The sequence below is a fragment of the Perna viridis genome, chromosome 1, assembly GCF_037379345.1.
Source record: "Perna viridis isolate PV_CMFRI_1.1 ecotype Kerala chromosome 1, ASM3737934v1, whole genome shotgun sequence".
NCBI classification, from domain to species: domain Eukaryota; kingdom Metazoa; phylum Mollusca; class Bivalvia; order Mytilida; family Mytilidae; genus Perna; species Perna viridis.
Genome location: NC_142445.1, coordinates 23,806,659 through 23,825,202, shown reverse-complemented (window position 1 = coordinate 23,825,202; position 18,544 = coordinate 23,806,659). Strand labels below are relative to the sequence as shown.

The window sequence follows — 18,544 nt, the reverse complement described above, 5'->3', positions numbered from 1 at the left end:
GCTCGCCACACTCAATGTAGTATTGTGCGTCTAATTCCACAACTCACGCAAACGTTTGAGTATTGAATACTTTTATGTTGTACACGTAAGCGTCAAATTAACCTAGACAAAAACAAAAAATTTGACCATTTGACGCAAAACTATTTTTACACCGAAAATTATTTCCTTCTAGCATTTTATTTGGTAAGAATATGCGAAATTCCACAGAAATTGTCTGATACTTAAATGGTTGACGGATAAATGAAAACTGACATCATATACTTTTGGTCGTTTTTTTGTAAGCTTCAAACCACACCCCTTAGCTTGGTGACTGGTCTGACTGAAGAGTGAAGTTAATACAGATGAATGTATGTTTCATATCTATTATTTCATTATAAAAAATGTTCAGACTTTATTGAAGATGACAATATTTGTAATACTTCCACTTTGAATATGCACGATAATTCACTTTTTGATCAAAATATAAAGACCAAAACCATAGTTTTCATATATTGATAATTTGTATTGAGTAGGCACTGCCCATATAAGCAGGCACAATGAGCTTCACCATATAGTATTTTCAATTTTTTCCTTATGGGTAGCTCAAGTAATATCCTCAAAAGCAGTTCAGATTCTGGAAACAGTACATTCTCCACAGACGGTGGGAATTTTTTTACACATATATTACCTTTGATACAACCAAAAGCATATCAGATATTTTTATGCAGCCAAAAGGAAAATAATTGTTGTTTCTATATCTTTAATAGAAAAACCTTTCGTTGATTTAGATAATATGATCAGAAATACGTGTAGGTTCATAAACAGCTGGTATTCTTTTAATTTCACCGCTTACCAGTACATTTCTGGAAGTAAGCATTGATTTTGTATATTTTAAAGTTAACAAAGTTTCTGATAGGGTGTTATAAATGTAAGTCATCAGCAATTCAATTCAATTATTTCTTTTCACAAATCAAAAATAGCAATGGTAAAGAGCAGGCATACTTGTTTTCAATGATTGAAATGTCACTTTACATTGTTCTATCAATAAATAATGAAAATAAACCTTTAAGATGGAAACTTTGGAATATATAACATAGTTTATATACTTTTTACTTATTATTAAGCAGTGAATTGAAAAGATGAATTACATTTGCCTTCATTTCCCATCTTGTACTTTTTAAATGGAACATGAACAGAAAATGGAAATACAAACTCATGTAGATTTCATTTATATATACAAATGTACATTAGCAACCTAGTCTTCAATATCAAGCAATGGTCAGGAAAGTCTGATTTAGTGCACTGCTATGTTTTGAATATAGTGCTCACAGTCCTTTATTTTCTGAATGCTGTGGTATCCTAAATGGCTTTGTGAAGTTTGTGTATTCATACTTACCCTCAAGTTATTTTGAGTCATTGGTAATATTTGGCTGCTATAGATTCATTTATAAATTTGTCTAATATGACATAGTAGGTTTTAAATGTTCACTTCTCTTATGGTTTGATTTTGCTCTCATATATTTACGTTCCCCCCCCCCACCCAAGATGATCAATTCAGTTATTAAAGCAGATGTATTGGTTGTGTCAGTGTATTTTTTTTATTTCAAATTGTATTATTACAGGTTCTCTAATAGATGTCTGATCCAGGCACTGTCCATTTTTCCCAAGAAAGTCAAAGCCATAATGATATAAATAAGATAACATTGGGTGATGGAGCACTTAAAGTCCTGTTACAGAATGTGACATCACCAGCACCATTTTCTCCTGATGTTGTTATTAGTGAACCAATCTGTCAAGCTATACTTTATGATGATATTGGACAGTCTAAGTATGTTGTCTATTGCATGTTTAAAATTACATGTATCTGTCTTTAGTTGGCTCTTGTTGTTTTCAGACAATTACTTAGTACATGTATGTCTGTAAATTTACCAAAACATTTTTTTTTGATGATTTTTGAAAAACGTATAGGTCATGAATTCTCAAGACATCTGGCATTTGTTTTTTTTAAAGCTACTTATAAATGAAAAGGAGATGCATGTATGATCTTTATACCCCATCACTTGAAGTGGCAAGGTATTATGTGCTACCTTCCGAAAAGTAGCATGTTGGCTTAGCTGTCTCCATATATTTTCAGATGATAACATGAGATTGGGTCAATGATTCTTTTAAACTTGGCTCAATTGTTGAGTACTATAAAATACAGGTCAAGATCAATTTTCAAGACAATAAAAATCATAGTTTTGGAGTTTTGAACGTTTGGCCTACTCCCTTTTTTTTTCACCATTACATGGCAGGGTGTCAATTAATATTCAATTAATGCCTTATTTTTTCCAAGTAAAAGCAACAATGCTTTCATTTTAATAGGATTATCACAGACAGGTACAAAACTATGACAATAATTTAATTGCTGAATATTTTAATCTCTTTCTTTTTAGCATAAGAATATGGGATCTAATAATATTGGTTCCAAATGCCTTCTTTTTGATGTTCCTGGTATGGAAGATGAAAGATGCCATCACCAAACTCAGAAGTACAGACAGTCCAATATTTACAGCTTTTTATTTAATGGTATAGATACTACAAGCAAAATATTATAGTCATATTCTGCAGTTCCACACATTTGTTTTTTAATCGTTTAATTTGGAGATTACTGTATTGTATTTAAAAATTTTAATAATAAGTAAATTTTACAGATACTGCCGGCAATAATATTGAAGTCAAGGTCCAAAGTTCTATTTTCTTGGCTTTATACAATTATTTGTCAATACAAATGTATGGAGATTACTGTGAAAGTACTATTATTCGTGGGGTATCAATTTTCGTGGTTGTCATGGGTAGGTCAAACTACAAAAATTGATTCCTGACAAATAGTTGATTCCCATTGATGTGTATACTGAAAACTTGAAAACAACAAATTCAAAAATCCACAAACTTGAGTTTCTTCCCTAATCCATGAAAATTGGTATCCACAAATTAAAGTACTTTCAGAGTACTATAAAATATATATGAAGATTAGGAGATGTCCATAATGTATTGGTTGGTCTCACGTTGAAGTTACAGTGACATATTTATATTAGCAGAGCAATTAAATGTTTATTTGTGACCACCAATTTGATGATCAACCCAAGATTGATGAACAATTTAATAAGTGAAATCACATTTCAATAATTTTCATTCGAATTCAACTGTCAGATATATTTCTGATTGGTATTGGAAAATCTTAAAATGATGGCTGTGCTTGTGTAAATAAAAAAGGGAAAGTATCATCTATGGAATACTACGAATTAATTTTGCATTAGAATTCATTTTCTAACCTTATCTCTTACTACTCAGTACTTCTAAAGTGAGAAATTTATCACATAATTGAATGATTTATAATACTGAAAAACTCATGCTAGAATATTGATATTTTTTTTACATAAATTAACCAGCATATGCTAGGGCTTGAAGTCTTGAAGCTAATATGCAACACATTTCAGTCTATAAGACCAAAAAATGGTTTTGTTTTGTGCTACCACCCAGAACAAAATAGGGAGGGGAATAACTGTATTTTTCTGTAACATTATACTCTGTACATTGAGTTTACGGGAAACTATTCTAGACTTTAGCAATGCTCGAGTCAAACAACAATTAAATGCCTAGGGTAGGAAGGGCAGCAAGAAACAGACGCATACATTTTTTTAGCCTAAGTGTTTTTTTTTATACAGATTTTTTGTAGTTATATTTTTTACCTTAGGTTTTAACAGTTGGTATTGTCAGTGTGCTGCGATGTATTGTTGCTATGACAGTAAATGCTGCAGTACCAGCAGGAGACACAGCAGATAAGGTAATACATGTAGAAGAACTATCTTTGGTTTGGTGTGATGTCAATTTTTGTCGTTTTAATGGTTTGGTTGTATTCTAATTCACAATGAAATGTACAGTTTTTGTAGATTACTTGGAGTTTGTATTGAATTTAAAATTTATTTAACAAACTTTTTGGAAACTTTTAAAATTGATACCCACAGTTAAGGTTACCTTTAAAGTACAGATGTATTTACACTTGTGGACACCATTGAAGAAATTAATATATTTTCCTGTTGTTTTCGTACTGAATTCTCCAATTTAAAGATTAATTTAATCACAATTTAAAATTACATTTTTTCATTGACATCAAAAGGTTACATGGAGACAAACCTGGGGTCATTCAGAGCTAAATGACAGGTGTGAATTCATGTATACACATACATGTGGGTTCGTGCAAATTTTGTTGTTCTGCAATTGAATCTTTAAAATTTCTATTAAAAGGACCAAAACTTCATAAATACATTTTCTTTAAGAATTGAAATCACAAAATTTGATAATGTCTGTTTTTATCATGTTATTGCAATGAATTTGTGAAGAATGGAATATTGTGTTTATTGTGTTCTTAATTACTACAATGTTGTACTACAATCTTTCTATAAAAGAATTCTATTTAGCAAGAACATAAAACATAAATGTTTGAATAGCTGAAATTCTTTTATCTATTCTATGGACATTTTTTTCTTGTCAATAATGTTTTTATGAACTTCTTTTAACAGGCAATATGGTTAATTCTAAGATTCTTCATGCTAGCCATGGAGATGTCGATTGTGATTTTTGGGATAGCATTTGGTGAGTACTCACTTTTATTTATGTTTAAGTTAATCTCTATCATACAAGTTGCATCAGTAAATACAAATTGTGTCCTTTTAATAATGTACTCATTCACAATACTATATATCTTTATTTTTGTAGTGTTACATTGGTTCATTGAAAACTTTGCCAGCAGAAGAGATAATATGACTTATGAAAGTATTTTAAGTACTTCTCTGTCTAAAAATGTCTAAATTTCAGGCAAAATGTATATCGGGTGTGGCATACGAAGAAAAAAACGCGAGATATTATTGCATTAACCAATTAATTATACCTGATAACCACCAGAAATAACCATCAAAGTGTTTGTAAAATTTGCTTTTTTGTAAAGGATATTGATAGGTCAAATTCAGTTGAAATGCAACTATGGAAAAATGATGGGAAAATTTTCCAGCACTCTTTCCCTATATAAGCAGTCAAAAAATATCTATGTCACAGATGCTTCAGGATAAACTTAAGTAGCTTTGTGGTTGTTTTCTAGATGTACTGAATATATTTTAGGCAAAAATGACTAAATTGAGGTAAATGATGTGCCACTCATTACCAATCTGTACGCAGAATGGTACTTAAGTACCTTTTTTTTAAGTACATGTGATAACTTATTTCCTATCTTTCAGGTCACTTAGACAGTAAAAAGAGCATTCAGAGGGTTTTACTGGTCACTACATGTATAGCATTAATATACTCATTAACACAGGTAAAAAGTTATTTTGATGGTGTTGAAATCTAGGTATATATATATTAATAAATGGTGTGCTTTATGAAGTTGGTCATTTCAGGATTTACAGTTTTTTTCCTTTATTTGAAACTTCTTTGATTTGGATTAGAAATGGGTCACATTAAAGCAAATGAAACACAAATTACGTATACAAAAACAGCTTGTGACCAGAAATCTGTAAGAATTATAAAGTTAAAACATGTTACTGATAGAAATAATGTATTAATCTGAGTCTGTTACACCAAATATGATATTTTCAACAGCACTTGAAACCTTTTTTTTACATACTTCAATAATGGATCTTGCATGAATTCAAAAAATTTGACATTACATTCAGTCTTAAAATGGCTGTATCTTTTTATGGCTTAAATTATTGAACATCAACACTTGTTAAACAATTAACACAGTAGAGGAAGATGAACAATTATTATTTCTTTAGATTTTGGTATTACATGTGAATGTGCTTTGATTTGTGGATATCAATTTTCGTAGATTGGGAAGAAACTCAAGTTTTGAGGTTTTCAGTATGCACCTCAATGGAAATCACCTTTATGTTGGGAACCAACTTTCTTGGTTTGGCCTACCCACGAAAACCTTGAAAATTGGTACCCCACGAACAATAGTACTTTCACAGTATTATTATTCCATTTTACAGGGTACTCTAGAATTTACACAACCTGACCCTAAGTTCCATGTACAGAAAAATACTGGATCAAAGGGAGGTAACTCAACATTGGTGGACTATGATATATTTGGTCATGGAGGCATGATTTTCTGGCTAGCTAGTTCATTGTGCTTATTTGTGGTAAGATCTGTTTAAGGTCATAAGATATACATGTATGTATTTTCTATGAAAATAAATTGTTGGTTTTTTTTTAAAGAAGTAAATTTATGAAAAAAATATCTTTGCAGTACAATTCAACAAAGACAATAGAACATTTTGGAAGGAGCTATGTGTCAAATCTGCCATCAAAATTAAAAAAATGACTGATAAAGATGAAGAAAACAGTTAACACTACCAAAAATATGACCTATTTGACTATTATTCAAAATTTATCCCTGAATTTATATCATAAGCTTTTATACTTTTTTACCAACATGTATGGTATGAAAAATGCAAGTGAAAAATAAATTCAGTTCAATTTTCAAGGAAGCAAGTGACACTTAAAGATGATTATGCATTCAATACTGAATCAGGTTTATTTCTTACTCTTTCAAATCTATTTTAATTACAAAATATGATGTACATGATGTAGATTTCAAATGATGCAAGTTGTACTACATTTTATTGTACTATAATTTATTTTTAGGTGTACACTGGAATATTTATTTTACCCTGGACTTCTTTGAAAGAGAAGCTGGCACTTCCACGTAAGCATTTTTATGTTGATTGTTTGTAATGAATTTTGTCATTTGTAATGACAATTACAACTATTTTTATTTCTTGTTAGAAGGTATATAATTATGCTCACTGCTGTTTTTGTAAATTCAGTTTGTTTTTAATAATTGTTTATGTGAAATTAATTTTTATTTTCAGTTGTGACAAGTAGATTTTAATTGAAAGCTTTTGGCAGGAGATTTCCAGGCTGAAGAATGCATTGCTTATTTTCTATTCCTTAATGTCTTAAATTCATCTTTTTGAGATGCTTTGATAATACCAAAGATTTATATGTGAACTCTGTGTTTGACATCATAAATATAGTGGAATTTCCTGAGATTCCTTTCTTTTTGTTGTTTTCAAGAATTTGGATCAACCAGTTTCTAGGAACAAGGAAGTTAGCATGTGATTGGACAACTTTTTCTCCAAAGACTTTATTGAAACATACAGTGAATGAGATTAAAGATATCCTACATCAGATCAACATTACAAAAATCTGACCTTTTCTTTTTTCAGCTAAGAAGTCTTTCTATTGGTATTGTTTTTTCCTAGCAGTCCTAAACGTAACACAAGCAGTAGGTAGTGGTTTATTGTATGGCAGTATTTTAAATGGAATGTGGTAAGGAGAAATTTACCGGTATTTTTTGATGTAGTCAAAGTGATAGAGTTATTTCCCAGCCAATCTTGCTACATGACAGCTAAATGTTTCTTGCTATTTTATTTTTTTCTCAATGAAATGAAAAGGTTTTTCCAGCAATTACTGATTTAATTTGATTCTGTTTTGTAATTTGTATATGTATAACAGTTTACAAATGAAATTAAAAATTGGTTAGAAATGTGGTCATTAGTGATCAGTTTATATCCTGAAACCCTGAAAGGTGGCAATTTTGACACAAAAATGGGCAGATATATGTATCTGATAAAAAGTTACCTCTTTAAGTCAGCAAATAGAAGATAAGTATGTCTTTTGTTCCATTTCAGTGTGGTAGACCTGACAACATATATATATTTCACCTGTTTTGCGCCTCTTGTCTACATGGTGTTTCTTCACAACTTTTTCAAGTAATTATCTATTCATTAAATCATTGTATACAGCTCCAGGGAGGAAGGATGTGGCCCCTTTGTGCTGGAAAATTATGCATGATTATTCAGAAAATCAAAAGCCCCCCTTCTCTTTTTAACATTCATAGATCCATCACTGATTATTTTGAATCAATTGAAAATAGTGATATCTTTTATTTGGTAATCACCCACCCACTTTGTAACTGTTATACAAACTTATATGACTTCATGCAAAATTATGTATTGTGTATTGTGTACCCCCTGCTATAAGCATTTTAACTCCCATGGTTGTATTTTGAAACATCTTTAAATAAACCTATTTACAGGTGTCAATTTTTCAGAAAAATTAGATATTTATTATATGAGATATGTATATATATATCCAACATTACTAGTTCTATAATGGTAAATGAATAAAAAGCGAGGATAAAAACTTATGTAATAATATTTGCATTTTTTACAGGACATCACAGACAAGAATTTTATTTTCCTATAAAACACAAGCTGATGAGCTTCCTGACGATGATAATGTCAGTATGCCATACGCTACAAACAATAGAAGATCAGATGATTTTGACAGTTTTGTTGGAAGTTATGACAGCACTCATTTTGATCGTCATAACATTCTCAGTACTAGTGTTCAGAACAATTTAATGGGAAGTTCAACAAATGTTGTTCCAGAGGACTTTGAACCATCTTCTAGTTATCAACAGAATTCATATTACCAAGCAAATGCATAGTGTGAAATATGTCTAAACTGCTATAATTGTTGTGAATAATTGAACTCTGAGCCAAGTCAAAATCTAACTGATGTTTGTTTTATGGAATTATTATATCTCTGTTTTGAAAACAGACCATATATAGTGATCATAGTGTCTGTCCATCCGTTCCACAGTACACACCTTTTTCATTATAGTTTCCTCTGCAACTACTTATCACAACCAAATTTATATTTTGAAGTAAGCTTTATTTCATGCCATATTGTTAGATTTGATTTCAGATTCAAGTGACATCAACTTCCTGTTGACAACTTTGTGTACATTTTGACCATGTGGGTGCGAGGGCATTCTTTAGTGAGCTCTGCTCACAGTTTTTCCTTGTGTTAATTGCATTCGTGTGTTTTTGTTGCCCTCTGTAATAGACTTATTTTGAATGATAAAAGTCTGTCATTCAATGGCTATCCTTTTCATTATGTAATTTCTCCAAGGCAGGTAAGTGCTGCAGTAAAAATTTGTAGGAAACACAATTCAAATGCATTGAGGTTAAGCCACATAATTTTGTCCTTTTTATTACCCACGATATACTGCTATAGCTAATGCCTTCAACCTTTATAATTATAAGCATTATTGTACAATGCATACAGATCTCTGATTTTGATTTAAATATTTTACAAAGGAACATCAGAATAAATCCTGTGTATTTAGGTTTCAGCAATAATATTGCATGTACATATTCCTTGTTTAATATTGGATGGAACATTTTCATTTAGTTTTTAACAGTAACTTTTTGTTTTGTTTCTCAATTTACAGTAAATGCTATCAGCCACTAGTTACTACTGTTCAGTGTTAGTGAACAAGGAAGTTGTCGTGTGAAATATAAACTTTGTGGTTGTTTTTATATACCGGTACTTACAATGGTATTCAGTTTCTTTTTTTTAAAATACATATTCTCAGTTTAATACCTTTCTTTAGACTTTTTTGACAACATTGTGTCAGGTTGAGATTTGTTCAACTATATGTTTTACAGATTGATAATTTGAAGATAAATCCATTTCCATGTGCAATAAAGTTCTACATAATGATTATGTGAGTTTTATTCTTTCTTTAAGCAGCTATGTTCAAGTAGTAAAAGGATCTGTTTTTTTCATCCCTTCCATTTGAAAGAGTGCAACACCTAGTTTTCCTAAAGATTGTGTCTATTCCATATCAATTTGGAATTACCTTTTCATGTTAATTAGCAATGACGATCAAATACTTAACTCGACAGTCTTCACCTTTTACATGATTAGAACAGGAAAAAGTTTCATTTTCAACATGAATGGATGTGTGGCAGTACATCCATTATTTAAAGTCTGAAAATGTTTTAATTCTTCTATATGAACTTTTTGGTGTGTTGAAATTTGATATAAGCATGTAGAATTCATTATGATATAAAATATATAGGCCAGAGCAGCCCCTGATAATGTTTCTGAATTTTGAACAGATTATATGAAAAGACCTTGCAGCGGAACAGTGGTTTGCGGCAGTTTACACTTATAAACATCTTCAAAAAGTGGATAATGCTATCGGAACTTATTGTTTTACCTAAGGCCAAAATAAAAAAGTATTGATAGGATAATTAATTGGAAAGAGTGAATAACCAAAATATCACAAGTGCCAAAGAACGCCTAGATTTAACAAGTGCGGAACTTGTTTTGCGCACAAGTTAAATCCTCAAGCGTTCTTGGCACAAGTGATCAATTTTTGGTTATTCATGACAAACAATTGATTATTGTATTTATTATATAGATTTTCTTCATAATTTATTAATATTCCAACATGAATTTTAAATTCTGTGATTGGCGGATTGATATCGAAGTTGTGATGTTTTGGTGGGAGAAAGTACAAGAGTGAAATTATCAAATTTATTTCACAGCATGAATTATCGAATTTTATTACACTGGGAATATTCGATAAAACACTGCTATCTATATAATCTAGATTCTCATCCTCTCCAGTCCCAATTTTTTCGCACTCCCGGAATTTTTCTTTTGATTTTTTTCCCCAATTTAGGTAAATATCTTTCAAATTGACAGCATTTTTTACTTAAATTGATCAAAATTCCCCCACCAACCCACCCCTAATTTTAAAAATAAAATTGGATGAGAATCTAGGAATTTTTTTATGATGGTCTAATGATGAAAGCCACATTTTGAAAAATAATGTATTTGAGACAAAGAACAGTACAATCTGTATGCATTGCAATGTTTAGCATAAAGTAACTTATCAAACACAAAAATAGGACTGTTTCAATTTTTATTTGAATTCATAAAAGTAATAGCTTAAAATAACTTTACACATCATGAACTTAAAATTCCTCTTCTTATATTTTTTTATGGACAGAATACATGGACAAACTTATTAAAACAAACTCAAACAGTAGAAAGAAGATGTGCACTCATACTTCTCTAACATACATTAACTATCAGACTCCCACTCTCTTACAGGCGTTTACACACTAGAGGCACAAAACTTAAATGAAAATTTTCTATAGTGTTCATCCTTATACAATGCTTTTGTCTGATCCAGTGTTCAATGAGTGGTTTCTGTACATTCCGCATTTTCCCAAATGCTGAAAACAAAAAAGTCAAAAACACATTTTAATATTGGGAATCATTACCAATTACTATTGAACTTTGTTGAAGATGCTGTCAAAATTCCACACAAAATGACATTATTGTTGATGTTTATTAATGATATTATTCATAGATTAGATCCCTTTCAAATTATTTCTATTGTAAAAATTTTGAACTGCCTTTCCTATCATGCGAAGAAAAGAGAATCCTGTAAAAAATTTGGATTACATGGGCAAGTAAACTTAAATGGTAGATTCTCATCCAACTGTCACAAAAAATATAGGGCGGGTGGGAGGACTTTATTTTTTATTTCTTACCACATATTTGCTAGCTTAATTTTAGGCATGGATATGTTCTAAATCCATAGCCACATCAGTTTCAGAGAAGAAACATTTTTTAAGTCACCAAGAAATGAAAGATATGTGTTATAGTATCTCAAAACTAGAAAACCCTGATTTTGAAATTCCTGTCCCAATTTTTTTTTATTTTTGCCATTTTTTGAGAGGCAGGAGGGGATGAAAATCTCCTAATTAAATTCATTTGGCCAAACTTAAAGTAGCACAATAAAATCATGAAAGTTTTCAACAAAAAGGGTTTGCAAAATAGTGGAAATTTCTCCTATGCAAGAAAAGGTTCACGACAGCAACAAAAAACGTAAGAAAAACTGAAGTCCAGCTAATTCTTTGAGGTAAATTAAGTACATATTTGTATAAACTTAGCAATGCATTTAAATAACTGTTGTAATTTATAACATACGTTTGAAAATTTTTGTGATCTTCCATGGAAACTTGTAGGCATATTATGAACAGTTGGTGTTCGTGAGCCGTATGTCTGACCACTAGTTCTGTACATTGGGTGTTGTTGCTTGTTTCCATACCCTTGGAACCATCCTAGTAAATTAAATAAATTGCATATTAATCTATGAATAACTGGCTTACTTCTAAAGAAACAATATCTTAAAAAGCATCAGAATCATCAAAGGGAATATTTTTTAACTATATCACACATCAAGCAAAGCACTATACATGTTGTACAGATTTTCTTTGATTTTTTTGTATGTGAATGTATATGCAGGGGTAAAGATTAGAAAATACAAGCTGACCATATTTTTGTTTAATATTTTCTATATGTTCCACTAAATTTTATCCAAATGTTTGGTAGCCCAGCTCAAAATCTAGTATCCATCGGCTACTAGGCAACTGCTAATTTTTATCCCTGAATATGTTTGTATTTGCTTAACCCACAGTGATCATTTACAATTAATAATTAATTATATAATGTAATTACTTCTCTTAATTAACCAAACAAGCTTATTAATAAATTAAGCCAGGAATTTGGGTTAAATTCTTATGTTGTTACAACTACTCATTGAATTGAAAATATGTCTGGTCAATTAGTACACTTGCTGATGATATACAGTTAGAAAAATGAATTATTCAATGAAGATAACATACTCTGTAGTAAATACTGACATTGTTTTGCTTAGTAATAGACCCAACAATAAGACTAGATCAAAATAAAAACACTGTATGAATAGTTAACTCAAGTAAAGTTTACATTTAAAAAAAAATTGAATCTTGTTTCTTAAGAAATATTCAAATGCTCCTTTTCATTTTCACTGAATAAAACTCAAAAGATGAAGGTAGAAATAAAACTAATTCATTACCTGGATTGTCAAATCTTTGTGGTAACTGTTCATCTGTTCTGTAAAATTCAGAAGTTTTTGCTCCTTCTGGAATTCCTCCTGATGTCATTTTAACCTCTTCTTGGACCTGCATTAAATTTGGATATAAAACATACTTTTACGAACACATTCTGAGATGCACAATGAATCATGGTTACATGTATTTAATAGGCTAAGTACTACTAGAAATCAAAATTAGATATAAGTTAGACATTAGTTTTTTTTAAACTAACAATCTATGACAGTACTGAGTATGGTACATGTAATAAATACCAAATTTGGTCACGCTGAGAATAAAATTGGGAACAAACTTCAAATAATTGTTTTCTCAATATGTTTTACAACATAGTTGATCAGTAGGTCCTATATTTGAAATCATGGAAGTTTCAGTAAGAAAACAATGAGAAAATATATAACTTCTGTCAATAACGTCCACCAGTGGCAGTGTAAATAGGTCTATTTTGTATGTTACATATGGTAGAAATTTCAAATTTCAGAATAATTCTTAGAAAGTCCACAATAAATAACTAAAAAATGTAAAGTTTATTCAGAAAATATAGAAATAGCCATGGTTACCCAATTTGTTAACTGTACAGTTACCTAATTCATTAATCATCAGCATATTCAATAACATTAATGTCATTATTGAATTTGGAGTATCCTATGCAAACAGAAAACTGTTCCATTCACTGAGCAATATTCGAGAATTCATTTAACTCTCATCTCAATTATGATATTTATGCTAAGCAATGATAACTACCTGCTGTGTGTCCGCCATGTCTCTATATTAACAGCTTCGACTAATATTATTTAGACAGTTATCAAATACTTATGTTGTTATGGCCGTTGCCAACGTCTGAATTGATATCCGGTTCCGGCTGACAGATTAGAGGGACATTTCATCCCAATATTAAATCGCCCCTTAGCACAGCGATACATTGTTCATCAATTAAATTCAATAGAATATTTATATTTCCAAATTACAAGGCCCATAAAGAGATGAAAAAAACGATGATGCAAAGTGATCCGCATTTCAGAGTCTAAAAATGGAGATTAAGATTTCTGCATTTATAGGGGCGGTATTTGCAAAAATAACACACACACACACACACACACACACACACACACACACACACATGTCCAAATGTATTCGTTTAGGCTTAGTTGATTATTACCGAGTGATGAAAATGTACAATCAATGAACAAGAAAATGAAAGCAACAACAACAAATTAACTACAAAATCACGGTATAATTTGCCACCAGATGGTTATTTGAAATATTTTTTTATGGAATTGAACCGAAGTGAAAATATTTTCAACTCTTTTTTTTTTTCAAATAAAAAATCAATATATACTGTATAACTAAACAAAAGTTTTAAAATATAACTGAAAAGGATTTCCTGAAAATGTTTCACCAAGATATATTTTTTCTCCATATGTGAATTGCTTTATTGTCTTTTAACTGCATGTTAGAGTTTTACATCAATAAGACCAAATGAATAAAAAGGAAGTTTTAATAAGGTAATTCGACACTGTCAAGCTGTCACTTTGGTTAAAAAAATCAAGTTTCAACGATCAATACCAGACCAGACGGCATTGCACAGACTAGGTGCCAACATGCGGCTGTGGTTACAGCTAACGTGTTTAGCGCTATTTTTCGTATTTCTCAAATCATGGTGAGTACTTTAATACAAAGCTAAAAAAGTTAACCAAAAAGAAGAACTATAATTCATGACAACTAAATATCAAATAAACAATTGAAAAAATGACAAATTACAAAGGGCATTTGAATGGGATAGAAAACATAATATATGTTATCTACAGATTAAGGCTTTAACGAACTATTCATTTGGTTAAAAGTTTAAATCATATAAAACCCAACCGTGCTGTGGTTAACACGCTCACTTCTTTTCTTTAACATATATATGTATACATATCAAATATTCCTTGTCCGTTCGAAGAAGTAGAAATATTTTAAACCTCGTGTTATTCATGAATATTGTAAAAAAAAAAACGGGGGGAGCGTACATGTAGTAGGAACATACAAATACTTTTTTAAAAACAGAATTTCGGTCTATAAAAAAGTAGAAATTTTGAATTCAAATGCGCTGTGAATGTTTAACTTTTACTTAATTCATTGTTACAGGCACTAAAAAATCGGCAGTTATTCCCTTTTTAAAATTATATCGAATAAGTTGAATCTTTCAAAGTTTCATAGAACAGAAGGGTTTACGATAAATGCATGTTGATCATTTGGAGATCTTGAACACAACGCAAGGTTCTTTTATGTTATACTATTGAAAATTCCTATTATAAAAAAGAACTTAGGCCCAACAATCCACTCAAGATCACGTAATGTATCAACAGCTAGATTATCTCTAAAAAAAATCTTTTCTGAATATACATTCTTTCATCCCTCTTTTTTTAATAAATAAAAATGATATCATGAATGTATTTATGAATATGAACATTTATTGTATAGCAATATAATTTCCCCATAGAAAGCAATGCAACGCCAGCGTGTATTACATTTCCACATTATCCGAGACAAAAGTTTATTTTAAACAATACTAAATTATATTGCTATACAATAAAAGGGTTATCCCGTGGAAAATTATCCCTCGAAGAATGTATATTGCAGTCGTAAACTTGTGCAATATAAAATTCTACTCGGAATAATATTCCCCATTATTGATGCAATAACCCTATAGTCATGATAGTATTACATGTATTTTGCATATTATTGATCATATTATCATAATCTAGTTATGATTTACCGGATTACATACATACACAATAACGATAAGCTGCAACTACATTCACATTTTCAAATTGTTCACGTGGATGCCTTACGCTATATGGGAAGGGATGGCACGTTGTAATTCACTGGCAGATGACCAAAAGAAATTTAACGTTTCAGTGATGCGGTATGTTCAAAATACTACACCACACGATACACTTGTTACAAGACTTCGAGTTATGCGACGTACAGCAATTCTTGCAGTGGTTGGTGGTGGGGTCGAAGATGTTCCAATCAAGTAAATGGGTAAGTAATTATTCTCTTATTAATCGACCAAAATAAACTAAAACCACTTGATCACTTGATGATTGGGGTTTTGAATCGTGACCTTGAATAACAATACAGGTATCTCACGGTCAATGTTAGTGGGTTAGTAGAACTAACCGGTGTTTGGCCTACTCCCAGACTCCATGTGGTTCTGGGAGCGTTTCCCCTCTTTAACTGTCTTGGAGGTACGTCTATGGAAGAGTGATAAAACCACTTAGTCACTGATATTGATGTATATTAATTAATAGGCGGATCCGGTCGGGGAGGGGGGGCATCCATTATGCGAAAAACACACGAAATCACTGCATGGAGCGCCCCTTTGACCAATCAACAGAACCCTTTATTTAATTTAAGCACTGCATGCTATTAAGTGTAGGACATCGCAATAAAATAAAGCTTTCGGTTTGTATACACCCCTGTTTTTTTGTTCAACTTTCATCTCAGCTGAATGCAATATATGACAACTGATTTCCCAATTCTTGTAATTTTTCCCGAAACTTCCCTAGGCTCGAGGTGAAATAACCGCCTGCCCAAAGTTTCCGTGAATTATTTTTAAAGAAAGCAACGATATATGAACGTTTATTCAAATTTCCTGTTGTCATGTGAAATTAAAGCAAGAATGTTGTATTTGTGCTGTTTTTGTCACGACTTCCGTTCCTTCAAACCAAAGTAAAACGTATTTATTATATCCCCACTAGCAAATTGGGGGATAGATAGTGAGAGGGGTGTCCGTCCTTACGTCTGGACTTCTTCCCTACCTTCCGTTATACATGGGGACTCATCTCTTATTCGCTACCCTCCCTATACCACTGAATGAAATTGGAAGATCAAAACTTTCATGAATTATTATTATATGTTCCCATTGTGCAACTGCTATTTTATATATTGATCCGAATCAATTTGGGGTTTCACATATCAAAACATGGACTTTGTCATTTGTGAATATGGGAACATTTTTTGGGAGGGGGGCATATCTTATCCGTTACTTCTACACCACTGAATGTAAGTGAATGAATCTTTTACATACTCCCATTATGCGCCTCTTATTTAAGATTTCGAAATCAATATGGAGGTTAACCAGGTTTATATTAGATTATAGACTTGTTAACTATATCTATATACAATATTTTGGTAGAAAATCGTGAACATTGACTCTTCATCGAGGACTGTATGAACACTGGCTAGTATAAAAGCATGACACTAATTCTTTTTTACTATAGGTATGCGTCAAAGCAAGTATTATCAACCTGCAACAGATATAACAAATGTCCTAGTAAGTATTCTTTGTGTTTTATTTCAACAAAATCTTAAAGTAGACATGTGTGTCTCTTTATCGCGAACTCGTTTTTTAATCAACGTTTGTTTTTAAGATCATAGTTGGTAGAGACACCAGTGCAACATATAGCAATGTAACAAATGTAAGTACAAATAGCATAAATCCGTTGTTCATTTCAGACTACTACGGATGGAGTAGCTGGGGATCATGGACTAGTTATGGCAGTTGTTCAAGTTCTTATTCATATGGCTACCAGAACAAAAACAGATACAGAACGTGTGGATACTCTAGCACTAACTGTTGTTACTGTGGGAGCAAAGGAAGGAGAGGTTCTCAATCATATGGCCAGTTATGTCGTAAGTATTCATTTTCATGGATTTATATCAGTTATATTCTTACTGCATCAAAATCTAAGAAAATAGACAATATTTATTAGCGAAAACACATTTATGTTTTTAATTCACTGTGTTCAAACGAACATAAAATATTTATGTGCTAATCTTTCCTTCATTTTAAAGCAAATACGTGCGTCCAAGCATGGTCGATAACTACTAAATCACTGAGCTCGCCTTAAACATTTGCCACGAAACCGATTTACTACATTCATATATGCTTACCAAAATTCATACTCTGTAACCGCACATAAATTCATTTACAATAAATGCTTACGGCATGAATACAAACGATGTAGTAATTAGAAACATGCTAAAGAACAGTAATATATGTAACATACTACATTTATGAACATGATATAGTAGTAATATTTATTTTTTTTATAGAAATTGACAATATAAAAAAGAAAGAAAATACAACGAAATATGCAAGACTTTAATTTTATTTTATTTCAGTCACTTATTTAAGATTGATTCATATTTAGTTCAGAAAGGTCCAAGTAAGCTGATTTATTTTTTTAATTACCGCTATAACCTTGGTTCCCTTGATTACTCTCTCACACCACTCGGTCGATACCTCTGCTGATGGATTTGTCCCGAGGATATCATCAACCCAGTAATACAATTTTAGAAATTAATGGTTTTAACAAGAGGAATGAAAGAAAAACTGGTTCGGACGTGGCCAGGTATAAAAAGGTCCGAACCTGACAGCAGATCGGACACTCTGTTGTCTTGTAAGAATGCGGTGTCCCCAGATGGGAATCTTAGCACACTCATATCTGGTATGGAAAGTGCCCCGACCAATTCAACGAAAAGTACCCAATCACACGTTCAGTCTGCAGACCATATATTCTGACTATTTCAAAATTATCAAACCATGTTCCATCACTTTAAATAATATATTTGACTACAACGATGACGAACCGCATTGTACCATATCAAAATGTGGAATTAAAAATGCTAAACATGCAACATTCTTATAACCGACTCTTACTTCT

At 31.3% G+C, this 18,544-nt stretch overlaps 3 protein-coding genes across 6 annotated transcripts in view; 2 read left to right on the top strand and 1 right to left on the bottom strand.

The window, feature by feature from the left end:
* Window positions 1–28: 28 nt before the first annotated feature.
* LOC148627865 (transmembrane protein adipocyte-associated 1 homolog) lies at window positions 29–9,595 on the top strand. 3 transcript variants are annotated; one of them, XM_088580806.1, is made up of 11 exons: window positions 29–85; window positions 1,602–1,807; window positions 2,415–2,547; window positions 3,716–3,805; window positions 4,542–4,614; window positions 5,253–5,332; window positions 6,009–6,158; window positions 6,664–6,724; window positions 7,248–7,350; window positions 7,713–7,793; window positions 8,257–9,595. In XM_088580806.1, the coding sequence occupies exons 2-11, from the start codon at window positions 1,614–1,616 to the stop codon at window positions 8,531–8,533; spliced, it is 1,242 nt and encodes a 413-aa protein (XP_088436932.1). In that variant the 5' UTR covers window positions 29–85; window positions 1,602–1,613; the 3' UTR covers window positions 8,534–9,595. The 3 variants fall into 3 exon arrangements, with proteins under 3 accessions (XP_088436932.1, XP_088436914.1, XP_088436924.1); XM_088580788.1 differs by having other exon boundaries at window positions 79–183; XM_088580798.1 differs by having other exon boundaries at window positions 80–347.
* Window positions 9,596–10,790: 1,195 nt separating this feature from the next.
* Window positions 10,791–13,686, bottom strand: LOC148627864 (piercer of microtubule wall 1 protein-like). Its single transcript, XM_088580705.1, has 4 exons — window positions 13,572–13,686; window positions 12,794–12,899; window positions 11,884–12,017; window positions 10,791–11,123 (listed from the first exon to the last, which is right to left on the bottom strand). The coding sequence occupies exons 1-4, from the start codon at window positions 13,587–13,589 to the stop codon at window positions 11,055–11,057; spliced, it is 327 nt and encodes a 108-aa protein (XP_088436831.1). The 5' UTR covers window positions 13,590–13,686; the 3' UTR covers window positions 10,791–11,054.
* Window positions 13,687–14,386: 700 nt separating this feature from the next.
* LOC148627863 (IgGFc-binding protein-like) overlaps window positions 14,387–18,544 on the top strand; it is a 54,545-nt gene continuing 50,387 nt past the window's right edge. For both annotated transcript variants that reach the window (XM_088580695.1, XM_088580687.1), the window contains exons 1-4: window positions 14,387–14,487; window positions 15,732–15,857; window positions 17,099–17,151; window positions 17,334–17,510. In XM_088580695.1, coding sequence (XP_088436821.1) covers window positions 14,429–14,487; window positions 15,732–15,857; window positions 17,099–17,151; window positions 17,334–17,510 — 415 coding nt within the window. In that variant the 5' untranslated portion in view covers window positions 14,387–14,428. The remainder of the gene's footprint in view (window positions 14,488–15,731; window positions 15,858–17,098; window positions 17,152–17,333; window positions 17,511–18,544) is intronic.